Consider the following 24456-nt stretch of genomic DNA (forward strand, 5'->3'; position numbering starts at 1 on the left):
AGAAACACTGGCTTTTTCACTGTTTAATTCCCACTGCCTATAAAAGTACGTGGCATATAATGGATAATCAACCAATAAAGATTACTTAAAAGAAAATGCATTGTCATCATCTGTTAATGATCTTGTTTGGTACAGATATTGGGGACAAAGTGTTTTCAGTTTAGCAAACACCAGAGCACCCTGGAGTGCTATTTCTTTTATCTCAGTAATTTGATTTTTTGGCCTCGTCATTCCTTACTTAGATTTCTAAACCTAGATGTTAGCTTTGCACACACTGAAAGTTGTATATTACAGATGGTCACGAGGGTTTCTATACACAAGCGCATTTACAGATCTATTTGGACATATAAAGGTTATATAATGAGTATATATATAGGGCTTCCTTGGTGACTAGGTGGTAAAGAATCCACCTGTCAAGTAGGAGACGCAGGTTCAATCCCTGGGTAGGGAAAATCTCTCGAGAAGGAAATGGCAACCCACTCCAGTATTCTTCCTGGGAAATCGCATGGACAGAGAAGCCTGGTGGGCTACATTCCATGGGGTCACAAAGAGCTGGACATGATTTAATGACTAAACAGCAGCAGCAAATAGAGTATAAATAATGCATATTTTTAATACATATTACAGTGTGTATATCCTGGAGGAGGGAATGTCCAGTATTCTTGCCTGGAGAATCCCATGGACAGAGGAGCCTGGCAGGCTACAGTCCATGGGGTCGCAAAGAGTCGGACACAACTGAGCCGTTAAACACAGCAATAGTGTGTATGTATGTATATAGTAACATGTATATATGGTCTAAATTATATACTAAGTGTTATATATATGGCCAGCCAGCTGTATGTTCACTAAAGTATCATTAATTAAGGGAAATCTGAGAATTTAAAGTAGTGTAAGGAAAGTAGGATTTTATTACTTCAAAGTCATGGGAACATAACTAGCCATAACAATTGACTTCAGGTGGAACCCCTCATGAAATGCCTGCATGAATAAATGAATAAAAACCTATTTCTCAAAGAGAAGGAGGGGTTCTGAGGTGTTATCAGGCACTCCATCATTAGTTCTTCTGAGGAACTTAAGCAATCCTCACCACAGACTTATTTACAAGACTGATTTGCTTGAGGTCAAGCTGTCCTATAGATATTAGATTTCAAAATAATGGGGTCTGAATGTCCAGTGATTTTTACGTGTATCATGACTGACTTATCTCTGCCTTAGTGAGCTCACAGCTTTATTGGGAAAGGTATTCCCAAACAGGCTTTCAGAACACAGAGTGCTAAGTGAAAAAACATACATACCACCTAGATACTTACACTGTGATGAGTGAATTAAGGTAAGGATTCGAGACAGCATGGAGATGATTAGAAGAGAAGGTCGGGAGCAGACAGGACTCTCAGTCCCCATGGCCTGCAGGGCCGGCCACTCCAGGAGGCCTCCTACCTACGCCCCTCTCAAGCTCGTCCTTCTGGGCTGGCGGGCTGTGGGATATGGAGCAAGTCGGTCATGTGATTAAAGCGCTTCCTCAGCAACTTTTTCTCCCATTCTCTGTGTGCATCCAGGACTGGATCCTGTTTTCACTTCACGTGCTTCTCACATGATACCTTCGCGTCTGGCCTCAGGCAGAATTCCTATGGACGTGCTGACCGTGAACAAACACCTGCGCTCAGCCAGCACAGCCCTGCCTGGTCCCTGGGCACCAGCGGCCAGCTCCCAGCCCTGCGGCGGGCGCTGCCGAGCGCTGGCCGACTGAGTCATGCTGTCTTGGAAACGTCTCTGTCGCACGGCGTCTCAGCCCTGCATCAGGCTCAGGGTAAGAAGTAGCCAGCAGATACAACTACAAAGATGTGTGGGAGAAATGTCTGTTTAGTTCTTTGGCCCATTTTTTGATTGGTTCATTTATTTTTCTGGAATTGAGCTACAAGTGCTCGGGCCTGGAGCACTGGGAAGACCCAGAGGAATCGGGTGGAGAGGGAGGTGGGAGGGGGGATCGGGATGGGGAATACGTGTAAATCCACGGCTGATTCATATCAATGTATGACAAAAATAAATAAAAAAAAAAAAAAGAAAAAAAAAAAGATGTGTGGGAATAACGCAGACACTTTTCCCATGGACCGCACTGGCTTGCAGCTCTGGTCCATGGCAGAGTTTCCAGTACAAATTTCAGTTAAAGAGACAGATGACACATTTCACTGGCTGGCACTTCTCAGCAGCTCTGGGGGAGAATATCAGAGGAAACTCAGAAAACGACAGTGTCATGGTTCAGTCACTAACTAAATGAAAAAGACACAGCGCTGAGCCAGGCCTGACCTTATCCTGCTTGTCTTTCTCCTCTTTCTGCTTCCGCTGCTGCTAGAAGAACAGAGCCAGAGCCAGAGGCAAGAGCAGACAGGAGACAGAGGAGACTTCGCTGACACTGTTTGGGATACACAGAGCCACATGGAGGGGTGTGTGGGCCCTGGAAGCTGCAGCCTGTGGGCAAGGACACTGCCAACCTGTGAAGTTGCCCAGGAATTGCCCTCTTCAGGCCTCCTTGACAATCCCACAGCCTTAATATCACGGCTCTGGCAGCTGACCCGTCTCTCCAGCCACATTTTCTTACAAAATAAGGAAAGTCATACAAACTCACGTGTTCCCTGATGACCCGATATCCTTGTAACTGTTGGTTCTCTGAGTTTGCATGACTGTCGGGGATCACACCCTCCCTTTCTCCTTTAATTTTACTGGCGTCTAATTTATTTACAGTGTTGTGTGAGTGTCAGATGTGCCGCCAAGTGATCAGCTATGTACATCGACCCCTTCTCAGATTCTTTCCGCATAAGCCGTTGCAGAGTACCATGGTACTATATAGGCCTGGGCTGTACGGCCAGCCTTATTCGTTACCTGCTCTCTGTTTCGCCCTGAGGCCGAGCAGGGTGCAGGCCTGTGTGGCCCTGATCAAGCATCCTACCCGCTCTGAGGTTCTGTTTCCTAAAACGTCACTGTTGTTTGGATCACATATCATGCTTGTGTAGCTCCTCACAGACATCTTCAAATACGAGAAACACTTAGTCACTGGCAGCCGTTTAAAAAGTTACTTATTTTTCTCATCTTGCCGTCTTTCATTTCCTCCCTTTGTTATCAATTGTGTATCGTCTGGAGGAGGATCTATAGCAAGAAGGCATCCTTCACATTCTCCTCTTATCGATCTGAGTCCACTGTAGCCAAAATGTACAATATCTAATCGCTTCTCCTAATCTTGGCTGCCTGTAGTTATCTCCCTCCAATAAGCTATGGGAATCAGACTACATATTTTTTAATTAACCAAAAATATTTAAAATTGTCTTGGATCCTCCTCTGCACTTATCAGATTGCCAAAGTTGAAGTAAGGTGTTAATCCCTAGTGCTGGGAGATGGGCACCTGAGGTCTCACGGTGATGTTTGGAGGATAAACTGCTATAACCTTGACCCATTGCAGATGTCAAGATGGCAAAAGTCTTCAAAACATGCACATGCTTTGACTTGGTAATGGCACCTCCAGGAACTTATCCTAAAGATATCATATCTGTGTGCAAAAATGTTCTCGCAGCACATATAATAACGAAAAAAGAGGAAAAATCTAAATGTCAAAAATAGATCTGCCCATTGTGATACATCCATATAATGGAAGACTTATTAAAAAAATATGCTATAAAGTCATATTTACTGATACAGAAAGATATTTGTAAACTGTGTGTGTAACAAATACAGTAACTAAAACAGTTACAGTGGGGGTCCTGACTTCAGCAGACGAGGGGACCCTTCCTCAGCCCTTCTAGAGAGCAGGTAGGGGAGGAGATGGTGATCTCTGGTCCCGCCTCCCTCTGTCTCTCCCCAGGGGAAGGGATTTCCATAACAGTCAGGGAAATCAGGTAAATATCCCTGTAGGTGTGTGCCTGTTGTGGACTAAATGTGTGTGTCCCTCCAAAATCCAGATGTTGAAATGCTAACCCCCAATTTGATGGCACCAAGAGGCGGGGACCTCAGAAGGTGATTAGGCCGTACCCCCTCTCTAGGATGTGCTCAGGGGATTTGTAACAGTTGAGTCAGACGAAAAGCACATGCTATTGAGAATAACCAAGACACGGAAGCAACCTGAATGTCCACTGACAAATGAATGGATAAAAAAGACATGGTCACATGTATATGATGCGGTATTACTTAGCCTTTAAAAAGAAGGAAGGAATCCCACTGTAGCAACATGAATGGGACCTAGAGATTGTCATACGAGTGACGTAAGTCAGGCAGAGAAAGACAAATACCATACGATATCACTTAGATGTGGGACCTAAAATAGGATACAAATGAGCTTATTTACAAAATAGACACAGACTCACAGACATAGAAAACAAACTTATGCTTATCAAAAGAGAGGGAGCAATAAATTTGGAGTTTGGGATTAAAAGATACACACTGCCATATATAAAATAGATAAACAACAAGGACCTATAGTACAAAGCTCTTATTTAGCTATGTACAGTATAGCACAGGGAACTGTACTCAATATTTTAATAACCTCAAGTGGAAAAAAAAGACATATACATATATATATATATATACATACACACACATATATAACTGAATCACTTTGCTGTAACCTGAAACCAACCCAATTTACAAATCTACTATACTTTGATTTTAAAAAAGAAGCATATACAAGGCAATGGTAAAGTCAAACTGGTATCACAGGACGTATATACTAAAGGAACCCCAAAACATAACTCAAAAAGACACATCTATACCAATCTTCACAGTAGCACTGTTTACAACAGACAAGGCACGGAAGCAACCTGAATGTCCATTGACAAGATGAATGGATAAAGAAGATATAGCACATATGCACAATGGAATATTACGCAGCCCTGAAAAGGAACAAATTGGGTCATTTGAAGTGATGAGTCTGTCATACAGAGTGAAGTAAATCAGAAAAAGTAAAACAGATATGGATGAGATGAGGGGTGGGAGGAAAGTCCCAGAGAGAAGGGAGATAATACACACACACACACACACACACACATACACAAACACACATACTTATAGCTGATTCATTTTGTTTTGTAGCAAAAACTAACACAACATTGCAAAGCAACTATACTCCAATTAAAAATAAATGAATAAAGGAAATTTCATAGTCAGAATGAACATGATTCCATTTTCCCTAAAGTCCCACCAAACCAATTGTTAGGAAACTAGAAGCAACACAGTGAGAAGAGGGTAGCACGGTTTTCTAGATACAGACTCTGCTAAGACTGCCACAGCAAGTTTGGCAGTGAGGACAGGGGGACTCTGAACACACACACACACTGGCTCGCAGAGGACACCGGTAAACAGGGACACCAGCAGGGCCTCCGATCTAATCGACCCTGCGGGCATGGCCGAGTCCATGAAGACTAACTGATTTTCACAATGATGATCCCAAGTAATCAAGAGACGGTTACATCTCATGTTCAGAATTCTCTGCTCAAGAAGGTAAGGGAGCATGTAATCCATTTGAGAAAGATTTCCATTTCAAATAGTTAAAAATTCTTTAAAAACTGTTTGGATGCTTAAAGGGGTAAGTGACAACTACCTGGAAAATTCACTTATGTAGAATAACTTCTTCCCGAAAGACTCCAGATCAGTGACGTGGTGGGTAGTTGTATTTAGTTAGATTTCTAGCACTTCTTCTTTGACATTTCATTGTCTAATTTCCTGAAGCTTTTCAAAATTCTTCACTTTCAAGGAACATAAATTCCTTGAGGCTAAAGATTCTGACACCCTTTCTTGGATATTCCACATCCCTGTTATACTTGGCCTTTTTTTTTTCCTGCCACAAATGATGAACTGACATTCACAAAAATGACAGACCCCCGAGGCATGCATCAACTTTGACCAAGCCCTCTTGACATTTTGCAAGTCCTTTGAGTTGTGGTAAGCAATCCTAGAAGGGTCTTTTGCAGCCCTTTATCAACCATTTGAGCTAGAAAATACAGAATAATCAATATATAAATAAAGTTAACATAATTTTTTAAAGCAACCTTTATATTTTTAAAAAGAGTCATTTCTCCTTGTTTAGGAAAACATCTTAGGAATTCGTGCAGAAATCAGCAACTTTTATTAGAAGCTGTCTGCTCTCGTCTACAAATCCTGGACTTCAGCTGCAGTATTTACAGCCTCCAACCAACTCTGCTTGCTTCAGGCTGCCTTTCACAATCCAAACAGCCTCTGGCCAATCTATCCTGTTACTGTTTGTCCTGAATTCAGTGGTTTTTGCATACTGACAGACTCCCTTGGTTTATCTCAATTCTAGAGTCAAGGAGAGATTCTGTCAGCAGCCAAGGACCTCTGTTCAGTCCCAAATGGTAGGTTTTCCCTCCAACTCCAGGGCTTGTCCCTATAGTTGTACTCCTAAGTGTAGCATCAAAGAAGTATAAGGAGAAAAAGAGTCATTTCAATTCAGGCCTGCACTTTTCAGATAACATGAGTACTGTAAACACACAGGATGTGCCAGCCTGTCCATTGATCTCATTGCCTAATACTGCCCCATTACGCATCCTTTCCCCAAATATATCTCACTGTAGTTTGGTGAACGAGCTTAAATCCTTGATGCTTTCTAATCTGCCGGAAAAACCATTTCCTCCTTCACACTTTCTAAGTCTAGTTCAAGAGCCATTGCTCTCAAGAAAATTTCCATTCTCTCCAGTATTGCAAAATGGGTGTTGTTACTGTCCCTTTTTTGAAGATGAGGAGAAAACCTTGAGAGGCTACAGCACCCCCTCGAGGTCACGGCCTGGGCACCAGAGAAAGAACGAGCCCATCAGTGTCTCCTGGTGGCGTTTTTCTCGTTGCATAGGGGACCACTGTAGGTGCAGCCCCCTGGATGGCAAACCTTTCTCTCCTTGAAGTCCAGGGTTGGGGGCCATGTGCCACACTGCGGTCTCCCTGTGGGGCACATGCGAAGGGGCCCAGGAGGGGTGCTTCTTACCTGGAGTGTTGAGCAGCCGCGACCTCCTGCAGTGGTAGGCCACCTCCTGCTCACAGTACTCGGAGCCGTCGATCACTGCCCCCAGCTGCTCCAGGCTGCCCCCATAGTCCAAGGTCATGGAGTAGGGCTTCTCAGGGTTGGCGCCCCGCACACGGGTCAGTTCTGTGTTGTTGTGCTGCATCAACGTCCAGATCTTGTCCTCTGCCCAGAAAACACAACCCAAGCAAGGTCAAAAGATGATCATGCTTACAGGCCTCCAAAAAGCTGGAAAAATGAAACAGGACTGTGTGAGCAGGGTGATGTTTGGTGGCTGCAGGTCCATCCATTAATTGCCACTTGAGGGCTCTCCTCATGATAAGAATTTAACCAGAGAATTTTTGTTTCTCCTAGAGCTCCACCCAGAGGTAGTGTGGGGGTTAATTATCTGAAGAGCTGAATTTGTGAAGCCCTTGCTCCACAAGTTCTATGCTTAATGCCCATTATCTCACTGAAAATGGACATGACTTATGAAAAGTCATTAAAAAATATAAACAGACAACAGAACAGGAATAAAAGGAAATGAATTAATCAGTTGTGGGAAGGACGATTTGGAAGGGGAAGAACTTAGAAATGAGATACTTTGTGATCAGAGTAGAATGTAACTAAAGATGCTCAAAGATAACTATCATGGTGATGACATGCATAGAAGAACATAGATCACTGACAAATCACAACCTGTTGGTAATTAAATGAACAAAAATAAAATGTTAAACATTTCTAATAAATAAATAAATGAAACTGACATCATCTAAATCAGGAGGAAGTTGGTCCTGCCATGTTAAAAATGAGGGAAAAGTGAATAAGGAAAACTAGGCAGGTTTTCTAAGATTACGTAGTTAGTTAAAGACTAGTAATTGGAACCTAGGATGCCTGACTCCAAAGACCCTACTTCCAGATAGTGATACACACTCTTCCTCACAAGAGAAGCCCTAGCATAGATCATTTTCTCAGAGAACCGTAAGTACCACACTCAAAACAAGACCTTAAAAAAAAAAAAAAGAAAACAAGACCTATTCACAGAGAGCATGTGTGACACATACATCACAACAAGGATGAGAATGTGTAATACACAAACAGGCAAGGCACTTAACTGAAGCTTGTTATTTATTCTCCATGATACTTGTACTCACCAAAAATATTTGAAGAGCTTTACATTAAAAGAGCATGCCGAGATGAGGGCCTAAAGATCAGGGAGGGAGAACATGTTTTGCCTTCTATCAGTAAGAACGGAAGGTGAAGAGAGGAGAGGAATTTTATTTTTAGACCTTGGGAGATCTTCACTTGAAAGCTATTCTATGAACAACAAGCTTGGGCAAGCCACTTCACTTTTGGAGGGACTTAATTTTATCATCAGTTTTAAGAAAAGAAGGTATGAAGTCACAAGGCATTTGGGGATGCATCAGACATTCTGGCATAATAGACTGAAATATGTTCAGCAATCAGACATGGAGCTGAATTCTGAACTTGCTCACAAGTAAAGTGAGAGAGGAAGCAGGAGGACTTGAAAAGCTTCTGTCCTCCGAGAACCTTGCCCACATGGTAACATCGTTGCTCTTCACAGACGTGCCCAGCTGGAAAGGAACCTGGCCAGACATCGTGCGGTTTCCGCCCTCTCTCTCTCTCTCTCTCTCTCTCTCTCGCTCGCTCACTTAGTTTCACAAATGAGGAAACCAGAGTCTAGGAAGCAAAGGAATGACCCACAGCGTATCTATTAGATGCGAATTGCAAGCACATACACTGCCACTGTAAAAAATACTTCTAGTTATAGTATATAACCAGTGCTACTCAGAAGCAGGATGGTGGCAGCTGGCCATGAAAAAGAAAATAATATTAAAAATAACTGGCAAGCAGTATCCCCAGGTTTTACTGTCTCTGCCTCAACTCTGCGTATGAGTTAGGATAAGGAACTCCATTTCCCTGCACTTCAGTTTCAATATATTAGAAAAAGGAGGAAGAGAAAGTTTGGTCTTCCCAATTCCTAAATGAGGGAATATTTATTGCAGCAGAAAATTAAACTCTGCTCAAACATTCTGATTCTTCTTAACACTCTTTTCTGAAACCAGCTCCCTAATAACTCACATCTCCAATGTTTAACTGAATGACATTTTCTATAAAGTCTAAAAAAATCACAAGGTTATTGGATTTTTATTTTGAAAGCAAAAACAAGGCTTGATTCATATTGGTAAAAATAATAATGTTACACAAACAATGAACCAGAAATTTCAAAAATGTTGGTGCCAGTATAGACAAATGTTGATAAAATAACCAAAGAAAGTAGTCATTTAATAATACACCACTGTAGAGGGAGAAATAAAAACTGCCAATTTTGAAATGTCCATGGTACTTTCAAGAAACAGAACTCTAATGAGATGCCATGCTACTGTTCCATTCTAAGATATTTTACATACATTTTCGTCAGTACTTGTAACAATCATGGCAAATATCAATATAAATATAGATATAAGAATAGATATTATAGGCATCCATATAGATACAGATATAAGAAGGAGAGAGAAAGTAAGCTTGTCCCCAATCTCAACGTGTCCAATCTGTCTGACTCCAAAATTGATCCTCACAGCATCACTAAATTACACAAATTTAGATTTCCTTCTAAATGTACACCGATTTTCATACCTTTGTCCATCCAGTGTTCACATACCAATCAAACAATTTGCTTATTCATTTACTCATTAGCTCATTTTTTCCAAAATCTTACTCTATTTTTGGCAAGAGGGAGAAAAAAGGGTTGTATCAGAAAGACAATCTTTTATCCCAAAGCCACGAATATCGCAAACCCCTCCTTCTGGGCCCGGAGAGTGAAGTTCTCACAGTTGAACTCTTGGCACTTTTTGATATATGCGATAGACGAAAGACACAAGGAACAACCAAGGGTCCAAAGGCGGCCCTCAGTTCAGTAAACACACATCAGAAGCGCGGTCTGACCAACAGGAAGAGAGGCGATCACTCGGGACCTAGGGCCTCAAGGTGGTTTCATTTCAAAGACAGCCTTTGTCATCTCAGTATTTCTCTCCTGGGTGATGGAAACATAAAGACTAAAAATAAAAAGATAACTGGATGGTATCTTTTTCTCACTTTCTATTTTCTCTCCTACTCCCTGGGTTGCCGTGCAGATTAGGCCCTGAACCTGATGAAACATGAAAAGCCAGGGGTCGGTGCCACTCAGGAGAGTCAGCTTTGACGGACGATGCTCCTGATACACGGAACAAGGTAGGGACAGGTAGTTTTAGCTAGGGAAGGTGTGGGTGAAAGATCTCAGGCAGCATTCATTTTGAACAGGCTTTTGGGGGGATGGAGGGTGATCCATTCATGGACCTCCACATACTGTAAATAAAACTGACCTCATGAACTAAATGTTCAAGATGGTAAATTTAGTCAGTGGGCAATGGACAGAGCGTGAATTTTGGCCTCAGAAGATCTAGATTTGTGAGTCAGCCCTACACTTATTGGCCAAGCATAGTTGGTCAAATGATTACTTTTCTGAAGTTCAGTTTCTTCATCAATTATACTTTAAAAAGCAGCAATGACGCCAACTGTACAGGATGGTTGTAAAGATTAAGTGAGGAGTTCAGTGTGAGGAACTCGTTATTAACTAAATAACTAGCTTTTTAATAGAGATCTGTGTACCACTTAGATAAAGATACATGACATCTCCAACTCCAGTAGCTCACAGATGTCTGATGCTGATATTAACAAAAGCATTAAAAAGAAGGAGAAGCTATGACTGGTCTCTTGTAGTTCTCAGGATAGCCTGCTTCAAGAAGGTTGTTCCCCAGGCCAGAAAGGAAGACCCACAAACACCCAGAGGAGAGACACACTAGGCTGACCTTCTCTCTGCACACCCAGGGGAAACACACCAGACTCAAAAGTCCCAGAAAGCAAAATGTTCCTCTTGGGAGCCTGTGAACTTGGATTTTCACACAAGGAAACCAACAGAGGTTTCCCTCTAACTCGGGTAAGTCCAGTTTCATGCAGAGACCAAGGGGGAAATCAGCTAAAAGCTATGATTGGCAGAGCATCATAAAATCCTCCAGGCTCCAAACACCACCCTCAGCTGGCCTGCCTCCAGCACCATCCCTCTATCACATGGCATCTACCCTACGTGCTCATCTCTAGAGATGCATCTAAGGCTACAAGGTGCCATGAGACAGCCTGGTGTTAGAAACCAGCACATCTGATGAACATCTATGTTCTACTCTAGTAGGAAGACTTAAGAGATAGAGGTGGGAAACTCATCCTGCAAAGGAGGTTAGCCAGCAGACTCCTTGTGATATAGCTGCTGCTGTATATAGTAAATGATTATTATCTTGTTGAATTACCTTTTCACTTTGAAATAGCCTCATGTGTTTCTAGATTTATTTTCATTCCTTGCATTTCATAAATGTCTACAACAGAATATGTTGTTTAGTCCTTACAGACCCAGAAACCTAGAAAATCATTGCCCTTGATTCCACAGTTTGCTACCCAGGTCATTGTCTATTGTTTCTTTTACTGTATTCAGTCCCATAATGAGGAACAGAGTCCCTCTTTCTAACTTGCTTAAAGGAATACAAGTATTGAGTTACTCAAGACAAATTGTCTGCTTAAGAGGGGACTGCATTTGAAGATTTTTTGAACTGGCAGAAACTTATTCAATTCACTAAGGATCTTAGTTAGTCTAAAATAAGTTATTATGCATTTTAAATGTTTATTATCCAATAAATGGCTGGCAAATATTTTCTCTAATTTCTGAGATTGCTTTTTAATTTTGTTGACTATTTCTTGTGCGGTACAGAAGCTCTTTAATCTGATGTAGTCCCACTTGCTGATTTTTTCTTTTGTTTCTTGAGCTTCTGTTGTCAGAGTAAAAAGAAAAAAAATCATTGTCAGAATGTCAGAGGGATTTCTTCCTTATGTTTTCTTCTAGGTTTTTATGCCATCAGATCTTCTGTTGAAGCCTTTACTGTTTTTCACGTTAATTTTTGAGTAGTATAAGATACGGGTCTAATTATTTTCATGCCCAGTTTTCCCCACACCATTTGTTGAAGAGATTATCCTTTACTCTTGAATATTCTTGGCTCCCTTATCAAATATCAATTGATCCTTTATGTGAGAGCTTATTTCTGGGCTCTCTATTCTGTTCTACTGTCATATGTGGCTATATTTTTATGCCAATATCATACTGTACTAATTACTGTAGCTTTGGAAAAATGGGTAGATGCTGTTTAAGGGCACAGAGTTGTTATTGGCCAATAAATAAGTTCTGGATATCTAATGCACAGCTTGATAATTAGTCAACAACACCAGATTATAAACTGCAAAGTGGCTAAGAGACGGGGTCTTCATTGTTCCCGCCAGAAAAAAGAAAATAACTACATGACATAATAGAGGTGCTAGTAAGCATGGTGATCATATTGTAATATATAAATGTATCAAATCAACACATTGTGCATCTTAAAATTACACAAAGTTGTATGGCAATTATATCACATTAAGAAGCAAAACGTTTGCTTTCTAAAAGCAGCGCTCACCACAGGGCGTTAAGGAGAGTTCCCTGTGCTATACGGCAGGTGGTCACTAGTCACCTATTTTATGCACGTATCAGTAGTGTGTGTACACGTCAATCCCAATCTCATGGCATACCCCATTCCCCCCACCCCCATTTTCCTCCTTAGTGTCAATACTCCTGTTCTCTACATCTGTGTCTCTATATCTGCCCTGCAAACTCTGCGGTGACCGAAATGGGAAGGAAATCCGAAACAGAGAGGTAGATGAATACCTAGAGCTGACTCACTTCTCTGAACAGCAGGAACTAATACCACACTGCAAAACAAACAAACCCGAATTAAAAAAAAAAAAAAAAAAAAACAGCAGTGCAGTCGCCTGAGTATAAGTGATGCTGCAAGGTATTATCCACCTTTAAGTATAAAGAACTTATGGGTTATAGGCCATCAAACAACATGTTATAAAGATCCAAGGCTTCATTTCAACAACATGACAAGGGTTGTTACGGAGACCAGTACAGCATTTCCTATGTTGCTTTGTGGGTTTAGCTTTCAAGTCTGTCTTCTTACAAACATGAGACCTCCCAGGATGTGAAATGTATCATTCTGTGTATACTGTGTGCTAGTCCCCAGGGCACAGACACAGGAGAATAAGGCATGCTGAGCTCTTTCAAAATCTTACCGTCATTTGAGGGGGAAAGTGGCATATATGAGAACCACAAACATCTCACACTGATATAGGCACTCTTGAGATTACGAGTAAGTGAGGATGGCTGGAGGTCTGCTGGGGCTGGGTTGGAGCTCGTGATAAACTATTCTGTTTCCCTCAAGAATGGACAGGTCAACACTGGTCTTTCACCCATGGACCATCGGTACCTCGGCTAGCATGAAGCACCCTGTAAGACTTCAGGAGATCTTTATCAAGAGGAGGCTAATCGTCAGCAGGTACAATATGTCCCCTGCATATGAACTCCCAAGTTACAAAGATGTAAACGTGTGTTCCACCAGGGCCGGACATGAGTAAAGCGCAGCTTGCCCTCTGTCTCCTACTGCTGACGATTCCTCACTTTGCCATCTCCCTGCTCCTCTCTGTCCTCGTCAGTGGCTCTTCTTGCCTGTTCACCGGATGCCGGGCGCCGCACGCCAACTGTCGTCCCACACGACTGTGTGTGCTTTCCAGGACACAGTATTGTAACAGTAAATATAAGATGCTCATATTTTTGTGTTTGTTTCTTATGTTTTATTTGTGTAACAAGTATTAACAACCTAGTACAGTATAATGCATATAGATACAGCCGATTGTGTTAGTTGGGTACCTAGACCAACTTTGTTGGATTTATGAACAGATTGGACTTATGAATGTGCTCTCAGAACGGAAGTTGTTCATATGTAGGGGACTCGCTGTATTATTTAAGCGGCCACATGTAAAACAGTTTTCAAGTGATAAGATCAAAACACACACACTCAGCAACATCAACAAGAGAATAGTAAAAGAGGTTTCACAGAGCATCAGCCGAGTAGCAATAGCAGGCTGCTGAACATGGGGCTACAGAATAGCCCGTACCTTTACCTTTCCTGTGAAATCCTTCCTAGCCATCACCCCAGGGAGACTGCTTAGGAGCCTTCATCCTGGAGCTTTAGGTGGGCTGCCTGGGTCACTCTTGCTTTCATTTCAGAAAACAAGCTGTTTACATATAGAGCAAGCCTGTAACCCTCTTATTTTGGTCCTCATTCTATCTGATTGGTATTGCTGTGATGATCACTACTATTATTAACAGTAGTCCTTACAGATGCTATAAGCTGTTCCATCTGTTACCACGGAGATCACCACTGAGAAGCAAAAGCAAACAGAAGAAAAGTGAAAAAAGAGAGAGGAACACGCTATAACTCTGATTAATAAAACCTCATTCTACACACATATCTGACTCTCTGCAGCGCAAGGAAAAAACTGCACATTTTCTCTCACAATGCTTGGAAGGAAGAGAAGTCTACAGATTGTCAATATCCAGTTTAATTGAACTTTAATCACTGTGGGGAGCTGCTTACAGTCCTTTGAAAAGTGTGGCAATTCACTTATACTCCTATTGCAATAAAACAAGTCTATATTAAGGTCCCCGGGGTCACTTCTGGTACAGTTATCTAAGTTGACAAAGTGAATTTTCTATGCCAAGGGTAAAGATAGCTTAAATAATTCTCAAAGCACTGTCTTTACCATTCATTTACCATCTATGCCATTTCTTGCACTGACAGTTATTTAATTTTTCATATGTTTGTCCCTTATCTCCCCATTTAAATCTTAGGCAATGTCTGCTGAGTAGATATCGGCTTGGAAAGGGTTTCTGTGGTTAGTGAAGGCAGATGTGATGGAGGAAAGCAAGGGCTTTGGGATCAACAGATCTGGCTGCCAGCTCTGCCACTGACCAAATTCCCAAACAAGGTAGAGACAGGGAGCCTCCCACAGCCTCAGTCTCCACATCTGTAAACTGGATATACCCAATAAGCGGTGATGCTGTGAGCACTGAGTCAAACTCACAGCGCAGAGCAGACTCAGAGGCTGACTCAGGGCACTGGCCTCGAAATGAAGTTGAACAGCCACAAGCCCTGCTGATGAAGTGATGCAGGGAGGAGCAGAGGCATCATTTCATTGTGGGAAACAGTTCTGGGAACTTCTCATGAGGGGTCCGTGAACCTTCCCCTCAGCTTTTAAAGGGAAGGAAGACAAGAGGTGAAAAGCAGTTTTCAACTTCTTTAAAAGGCTTCAGAATTTCTGCAAGAGCAGTTTTCCTTCTCTTGTGGCTCAGCCCAGAGGCCAAGGTGAGCATCCTCCTTGTCTGCTAAAACCACTGAAGATACAATTGCTTTTAGTGTCTGAGCGTCCGCTGTTTGGAAGAGGGGCATTACTGATTTAAGTCTCCTGATCGAGTCATCATGCTCGGGGGTGCATTAGCTGGAAGCAGGCACTGCACGCTGCGGGGGGTGGGAACCCATTCCAGCCGCTGCTGCTCCTCCAGCAGTCCGCTTGGACCACACACTTTATGACTTCCAGACAACATACTTGGCCGTGATTTATTGTACTACTTCGCCGAGCCTTTACTTTTTATATACCTGTTGGGGGGTTATTTTTCTTTCCCTTTGCTTTAAAATCAGTGGCAGCATCAAAGAGACCTGGGGAATCTGTTTTCTGATCTTGGAGGAGGAGGCATGCTCTTGGATAGATTTCATGTTCAATTGCATGGTACTTGTTTGCTTCTGATTTACTGGTTTATCCAAAGAAACTTCATGAAAAGGCTAGTGTGTGCAGAGCACACTTAGCGACTGAGTATCTTGGGGGTGACCAGGCTGAATGCCTTGCTGGACTCTGAGCTCAAGGAATTCATAGCTGGTTCTGAGAAAGAAGTTCCCACGGAAGCTAAAAGATTCACGGCAGCATGTATGGGGTCGTGGTTTGATCTCTTTGCTGTCTGAGGAACTTTCAAGAGTCTTCTCCAGCACTACAATGCTTCGGGGCTCAGCCTTCTTTATGGTCCAGCTCTCACATCTGTACTTGACCACCAGAAAAACCACAGCTTTGAGCCTGCGCCCATCTCCTGGGCAGGGGAAGAAAGGAAAGCGGACTGCAGATCACAGTCACCTGATAGGATCAGGGAGGGACTTCGGTTGTTGTGAGACATTTTCATGACGTCTTTAGCAGTGGCTTTGTGATAAGCACTGTTGTGGTTCATTCTGAGGAAAAATTTAGGCACCAGCTCGAACTTGAATTAAATCCTTCCATCTGTCAGTCACTAACAGAGTGACACTGGAATGCTCTTCAACTTCTCTGGACTTCTGCTTCCTCAAAATGCAAATGAGAAACCATCTCTACCTCACACTCCACCACGTGGATCACGCTCTAAGAGAATATATGACCCGGTACCCGACGCACAAGTGTACACTAACAGTAGTCCCTGGGCTCCCCGGGGGGCGCAGGGGTGAGGAGTCTGCCTGCCTATGCAGGAGATGCAAGAGATGCAAGTTCAGTCCCTGGGCTGGGAAGACCCCTTGAAGATGCAAATGGCAACCCACTCCAGTGTTTTTGACTGGAAAATCCCATGGACAGAGGAGCCTGGCAGACTACAGTCCAGAGGGTCACAAACTGTACATGACTGAGTGACTGAGTACATCCTTTCTTTACAAGTTAAGGTAGCCAAGATGGAACTCACAGGGTAAGAAGCTGATTGAAAAAGCTTTGCCTTAGTCCTGCAGCCATGAAATTTAAAGACACTTGCTCCTTGGCAGAAAAGCTATGACAAAACTAGACAGTATATTAAAAAGCAGAGATATCACTTTACTGACAAAGGTCTGTATAGTCACAGCTATGGTTTTCCCAGTAGTCATGTACATACGTGAGAGTTGGACCATAAAGAAAGCTGAGCACTGAAGAACGGACGCTTTCAAATTGTGTGCTGCAGAAGATTCTTGAGAGTTCCTTGGACAGTAACGAGATCAAACCAGTCAATCCTAAAAGAAATCAATCTTGAATATTCATTGGAAGGACTGATGTTGAAGCTGAAAATTCAATACTTTGGCCACCTGATGTGAAGAACAGATTCACTGGAAAAGACCCTGATGCTGAGAGAGACTGAAGGCATGAGGAGAAGGCAGCGCCAGAAGGTGAGATGGTTGGATGGCATCGCCAACTCAATGGACATGGGTTTGAGCAAACTCTGGGGGATGGTGAAGGACAGGAAGCCTGGTGTGCAGCCATCCATGGGGGGTCTGCATGGGTTCAGACTTAGTGACTGAACAACAACAAGTCCTCAGAACGGATACCCAGCAATTATGTTGCCTCTCTCCAGGTCACAAAAGTAGACAAGCCTTGTGAAAATGGAAGAATCTACTTATTCTGCTTCCATGGATCTTAAATTCTGGTTTTGAAGGTGATTGACAAAATGAAAGCTCAAGAAGAAAGTGAAATTATTCCTCTTTCTTTCCTCACAGTATCAATGATGTGCCAACTTCATCTCTAGTGGGAAAACTTTTCTAACTCCACCAGCACCCCGTGTTTGTCTCTCTCAAGTACTATTATGCCAACTTGTTTACTCAGACCCTCCAATAAACTGCAAGGTCAGCGAGGGAAAAGAATGTCTCATAAGTTTTTGCATGCCTAGCACCTGACCCACAGTAGGTATTCACTTATCACTGAACTAAACCTTCAACAGACTACCAATATTTTTACTGGCTTCAGTGACAGTATTTAAAATCAACCACAAAGTGATATGATAGGAAACTATGTTTCGATATGTACTTGAAATTCTGCCATGCAGCCCAGAATATCTATTGCAAATAGCAAAATGTTGGAAAAATATAAATATCTACCAACAGCTGTCTGATTGAATAAAGGATAGTTAATTGACACAGTGAAATGCTCTGTAACCATAATAAAAACCACATAAGATTTCTTTAAATTGATCTAGAATTATTTCCAGGATAGATAGAATCATTTCAGGTGATCAAGGTGCAAAAGACTATGCTACATGTTGTGTAAGAATAAAGGAGAAATAGGGCTACAGACAAGGATAAACTAAATGATTATCTACAGCAGATGGGTAAGAATAGAGAGAAGACCATGAGCAAGAATAAGATGTAACCAGTCAACCATTATAGCTATATTTGACTTCTGTAAGAAGAAAATATTTTACATTTTTAAAACATAAAATTAAATCATAAAGATGAAAAGAGACAAACACTAATACTGAATATTTTTAAAAAGCCTGCCTATATATTAAAAAGATAAAATAACCACAAAGGAGAAAACATAATTAAAGTAACTTTTAAAATATAGTATTCTGTTCAGCTATACATCCTGAGGCTATAGTCTAAAAATAAAATGCAAAATTCAAGTCAATCTTAAACTTTACCTTGTTATCAGTAGTGACATTGCTATTTGATTCTGAATCCGTTGATGAGTATTATCGGATAGAATAAATTATAAAATATATTTTTTCAATTTTAAATTTATTTATTTTTTAATGGAAAGATAACTGCTTTATAGAATTGTGCTGGTTTCTGCCAAACATCGACTTGAATCAGCCACAGGTACACATATATTGATTTTGTTGGGATATAGTCTCTCAGTATGTGAGAAGAGAAATACATATGGATGATGGAAAGATGGGAAAAGATCTGATGGTGGTGAATTTGAATTAAAGTTAAGTATATAAACTCATAATTAAACACACACACACACACATGCATTTTTTTACCTGTGTCCATAAGAAAGACAGAAGCAATAAGCAAACCAAACATCTAGATCTTAATTTTCAAATACCATGTGCTACAAAAAGGAACTGGGCTTCTTTGGGAAAACAGCTGAGTCTGGGTCAGGCAGGGAAAGTTCAAGGTAACATCTTGGAACATCTTGGACTAGAAAGCACGCAAGTGTTCCAAGATTAATGGGGTCACTCCAGAAAGACATAGGAACAGAATTAAAGGGATCATTACCAGCTATACATGGGACAATCTGAGCACCAATAAATATAATGATAATAGTAAAAACATGTTAAAGTAAAATAGTTTATAAATTTCAACTGATACAAGGGGGCTTCTCAGGTGGTGCAGCGGTAAAGAATCTCCCTGCAATGGAGAAAATGCAAGAGACATGGGTTCAGTCCCTGGGTCGGGAAGATCACGTGGAGGAGGAAATGGCAATCTACTCCAGTGTTCTTGCCTGGAGAATTCCATGGACAGAGGAGCCTGGTGAGCTACAGTCCATGAGGTTGCAAAGAGTTGGACATCATATATGAAATACATATGCGAAAAATATTCTTTTCCATTATGACTTATCATAGGATATTTCATATAATTCCCTGTGTTATACAGCAGGACCTTGTTTATCTATTCTCTGTGTAATAGTTTACACCTCATAACTTCACACTCCCACTCCATTCCTCCCTCACCACTCTCCTCTTTGGAACATTTCACTTACAACTGGTTTGTAAGTTTGTGCTCTTCAAGAACTTAATGTCTGTCATGAAAAACAACCAAAACAAGATGGTGTAGGGGACCTGGCTTTCTAGTTAAAAGAAATTAGAAGGACAGGTCAATTAAACCCCACATATAGAGAGTGCTTGAGATTCAAACAAAAATAGAAAAGCAGACTTTGCTATAAAGACAGTGTAGGGACAAGATCAATATATACTGGATATAACACACTCATCGAAGTGTCTGGACCGCGGTCTCAGCCTTGTGTTTATAAAATGGCACCGTGTGTGTTGACACAAGTGAAGTGTCAGGGTTACATCGTCACCACGTCTAGAGTTTGCTTTCACATAGTTTAGAAAAGAACCTTTCCCATGAGGACAAAGAAAGGACAGGAGGGAGGGGGAAAGGAGACAAGAGCCGCACCAGTGTGGGTGAGCGGGGCAAAGCGCTCGTGCTTGGAGAGTTCAGGTGAAAAGTTTATGGATGCTCATTTTAGTATTCTGTCAGCTTTTCTGTAGGCTTGAATTTCTCAGAACAAAAACTTTGAGGAAAATAAGATAGAGCTTCACAGAATGCTTCACATGTAGAAAAGGCTCAAGACTGTTCTACTCTGCCCCAGCAAACCCACGGGAATGTGCTCTTACAACCACACACACACATACACACACAGCTAAGGAACAACGGACTAAACAGTTTTCCAAAAGCAAACACTATTTCCAGGACTTCCCTGGCGGTACAGTGGTTAAGACATAGCACTTCCACGGCAGGAGACATGTGTTCCACCCTTGGTTGGGGACTAATATCCTGGATGCATGGGGCACAGCCAAAAATAAATAAATTAATTAATTAACTAAATAAAAGTTAAAAGTACTGTCAAATTCAATCATCCATAGCATGGTAGCTCATCCATTTTCAAATGGAAGTATTTGTTATTGCTGTTGAATTAATTTGTAGGAGTGCTTTCAAGGCACCAAGTGTTATACATTCCAGAAGTTTATTAGTTATTATTTTCGTCATTGTTTCCCTTGGGGCTCAAATGGTAAAGAATCTGCCTGCCATGTGGGAGGCCTGGGTTTGATCCCTGGGTTGGGAAGATCCCCTGGAGAAGGGAAAGGTTACCCATTCCAGTATTCTGGCCTGGAGAATTCCGTGGACTGTAAAGTCCATGGGGTCACAAAGAGTTGGACACGACTGAGTGGCTTTCACTTTCACTTTCATTTTCAACATTGTATCCCAGAAACACCAAGAAGCCAGTGTCAAGGTTTCTGGGAATAGAGTGATGAAAATAATTTTTAAAACTAGCACATATTGGGTATGTAATGCCAGGAAATGATTTTCTTACGGTTTACAATGATTAACTCCTGTAAAACTCACAACCGTCTCATACATAGGCTCTATTTGTAATGACCCAGAAGGCAACTAAGGAACAAGGAAGCCAAGTAACTCCTTGGATCACATCACTTGACAGAACTAGGAAGTGTCAGTGCTGGGATGCAGACCATGCCCAAGCATTTGCCACCGATGCTGGGTTGGGCAGATGTGTACTGATTATGTGGATTCAAGGGGGAGCCCTGAGAAAGGTGATGGGCTGAAGAAAGTCATAGGAGCAAACAATAAGGGCTCAGTCTCTAGAAGGAGATGAGTGCATGTCACTCCAGAACAAAGTCATGTCTAAGTCATAAGAGTTAGCCAGGACACTCACAGCCGGCAGGGAAAATACCATATGGAAACTGTCACCACAAATGGTCTACCCAGCCAATGCCTCTAATCAGCTCCTCTTTACAAGCAGATACAAATGGAACAGAGTCAGACTCTGTGCACAGAGCAAGCACAGCTGATTGTTGCTCTGGAGACTGGAGCGCACCTGCTGTGAAGATCCACGAAGAATAAAGGCTCCTAGACAAAGGGTCCCTCTGTCCCCTGCTTCACAAAATGTGAAATCACAAACTGCTAGTACCTTTTGGGCTTTTTTATTCTTTGGAATATATAGACCAACTTTGATCCGTCATCTCTCCCCAGAATTCTGGGCTCAAAGCAAAAGCAAGATTTCTAGGAGACACCTTTGACTCCCACTTGTTATTTCATTCCCCTGAACAAGAACAGTGTTCGCCCAAAGGTAAGACTGTATTGAAACCCACGGATGAGCCAAGAGCCCTCAGACGAGTCATGGAGCCCTTGGGCACAAGCTCGCTGCATCACCACATCCAGGATGCCACTGAGCTCATCAAGATTGATTTTTCCTCTTTTCTCTTCTCTGCCTGACTCAAGACACATATGTTTCAACTTCATAACTAAGCTCTATGTCTCCAGCAAAGCCTTACTTGATCACTCCTGTCCCTGATTCCTTCAACATGTAGATCTTCCCAATGGCTCAGCAGTAAAGAATCTGTCTATCAATGCAGGAAATATAGGAAGCCCAGGTTCGATCTCTGGATCAGGAAGATGCCCTGGAGGAGGGTATGGCAACCTACTCCACTACTCTTGCCTGGAAAATGCCATGGACAGAGGTGCCTGACAGGCTCACAGTCCACGGGGTTGTAAAGTGTCAGACACGATGGGGCGCATATACACACCACTCATGATGGTCACAGAGGCACAAAAATGTGGGTTTCATCCCTGGGTCAGGAGAATCCCCTGGAGAAGAAAATGGCTACCCATTCCAGCATTCTTGCTTGGAAAATTCCATGGACAGAGGAGCCTGGTGGGCTACACTCCATGGGGTCACAAAGAATCAGACATGTCTGAGCACACACACAAAGAGGATGATGGAGCTGGGTGACTGTGGCTTCTATCTTAGGAGCTCTTAGAGAATGCTACATATTGTACTGAGCACATGAGGTACATTGTCCATTTAATTTTATTTAAGCCACACATGAACCCACTGAGGTAAGATTAACTGATCATTCCTATTAAACAGATGAAGAAACTGAGCTTCATAGAAGTGAACATGCTCAATATCCCATGGTGTTGAGAATCTACGGGATAACTGGACAAATTAAATAGAATGGCCTAAAGGGAAAGGTTTTAGGATCTGGAAGTTAAGCGTAAGCCCTAGAGCACAAGGGTCAGTGGTTTATAGGGGCTTATCAGCATGGAGCACAGAGGAGCCTCAATAAACACTGGCTGTTTGGGCTGTGTCCTGATTCCCGCACACCACGAGGAGGGGCTTTCCAGGTATCTGCAATAAAAAATGTGCTGTGAAAGTCCCATCAAGAAGGGGCAGGATAAGCCTTGTGTTCAGGTCTTAAAAAGGGCAGTTCTTTTAATCACTGATTTAGAAGTGGGGAGACAGAGAAGGAAGGCAATTATTAAATGCTGTACACTGTGATAATCACCTTAATATAGATATTTCCCAAGATCCAAAATCTTCAGGTGCTTGATAAAAATGTCATTTTTATCATCATCCTAAACCTACTGAATAAACTTTACTGGGAACAAGCCTAGAAAATTCCATTTTAAATGTTTGTCTCAGTTCATTTTTAAAAGAAAGAAAACTTAAGCAACTTTATTTTATATAATTTTCATCAAATGCTTAGAACAACTGGGGGGTGACAGAGGATGTGATGGTTGCATAACACCATAGATTCAATGGACATGAGTTTGAGCAAACTCTGGGAGATAGTGAAGGACAGGGAAGCCTGTTGTGCTGCAGTCCATGGGGTTGTAAAGAGTCAGACATGATTCAGCGACTCAACAACAAAAAGCAACAATCCAGGAAGGAATGATACAGATCTTCTCCCTGCAGGATCACTTCCTGGAAAAGCTTTCCACTGTGGCCTTCACCAATTGATGGGAGCAACACAGGGAGAGGAAGGGTCTGTGTGAACTGGCACTTGGGTGTTCGTTGGTCTCAGAGCATCTGTGTCATTTGGGCTAGGAACCCGGGAATGGGAATCACAAATTAAATCCAACTTCACTGTTACTCCTGACAAGAACCTGGACAAGTTATTTAGCCTCTCAAGATTTCAGTGCCCTGCTCTGTGAAATGAAAATAATGATACCTTCTTCACATGATTTCTAAAAAACCTGAATGGCCTCATGAATGTAAAGTGCCTATCAGGGCATCTCCAACAAATAGAAACTAGATTAAATGTTAGCTGTTTCTAGCATAAAACTCAGCTCAGAGGGCTTCTCTTCAAGCGCACCTTCTCTGAGCACTGTCCCGTCCCCACGCACCCCTTGATACGACCACCGCCTCCTTTGTGCTCTCTCTGCGTGATTGGTTTTGCTACCCTATTTGCCATACCAGGCGTAAAAGCTGTCACAACGTCTGATTCCTTCTCTGGACTGTGAATTTCTTGAGAGTAACACACACACCCATTGTGAAACCTTGGTGCTTAGTCCAGCCAGTGCTCAAAGGTTTATTTTAATGGCTTATCATAAATGACCAGATGAATAAAGTAAGTGCCCTTGATATGAAACTTCAAGCTGCAAACCTTCAAAGATGAGAACACGTGTGCCACCTACCTTATGCCAGCCGTTAATTTGTACTACTGCAGTTTTCAAGGTACTTAATGTAAGAATAAGATATTTTCTTTATTTTTTATGCTTGTTTTTATGTATTATTGGTGTGAAAAATACAGTACAGTACTATATATCCGACTGTGGTACCTAGGTTAACTTTACTGGACTTATGAACAAATTGGACTTACAAATGTGCTCTAGGAACAGAACTCATTCATATGTAGGGGACTTACTCTAAGTGACTAACTGATTGATTGATTGAATGAATGAATAATGTGTAAGTAGGCTCCTCTGCCCATGGCATTTTCCAGGCAAGAATACTGGAATGGGTTGCCATTCCCTCCTCCAGGGGATCCTCCTGACCCAGGGATTGAACCCTGATCTCCTGCATTGTAGGCAGATTCTTTACCACTGTGCCACCTGGGGAGTCCTGTATGTAACCAAGCCCATGAAAAAACAAATGCAGAAATAAATAAATGACAGAATTAATGAATGAGTAAATTAATAAAAGTTTAA

The 24456-nt window shown here is 42.0% G+C and overlaps 1 protein-coding gene across 2 annotated transcripts in view; it reads right to left on the reverse strand.

Moving 5' to 3' along the window:
* Positions 1 to 24456, reverse strand: part of CNTNAP5 (contactin associated protein family member 5) — a 995095-nt gene that overhangs the window by 282830 nt on the left and 687809 nt on the right. For both annotated transcript variants that reach the window (XM_043488200.1, XM_043488201.1), the window contains one exon: positions 6977 to 7177. In XM_043488200.1, coding sequence (XP_043344135.1) covers positions 6977 to 7177 — 201 coding nt within the window. The remainder of the gene's footprint in view (positions 1 to 6976; positions 7178 to 24456) is intronic.

This window comes from Cervus canadensis, chromosome 15 (genome assembly GCF_019320065.1).
Source record: "Cervus canadensis isolate Bull #8, Minnesota chromosome 15, ASM1932006v1, whole genome shotgun sequence".
Classification (NCBI taxonomy): Eukaryota; Metazoa; Chordata; class Mammalia; order Artiodactyla; family Cervidae; genus Cervus; species Cervus canadensis.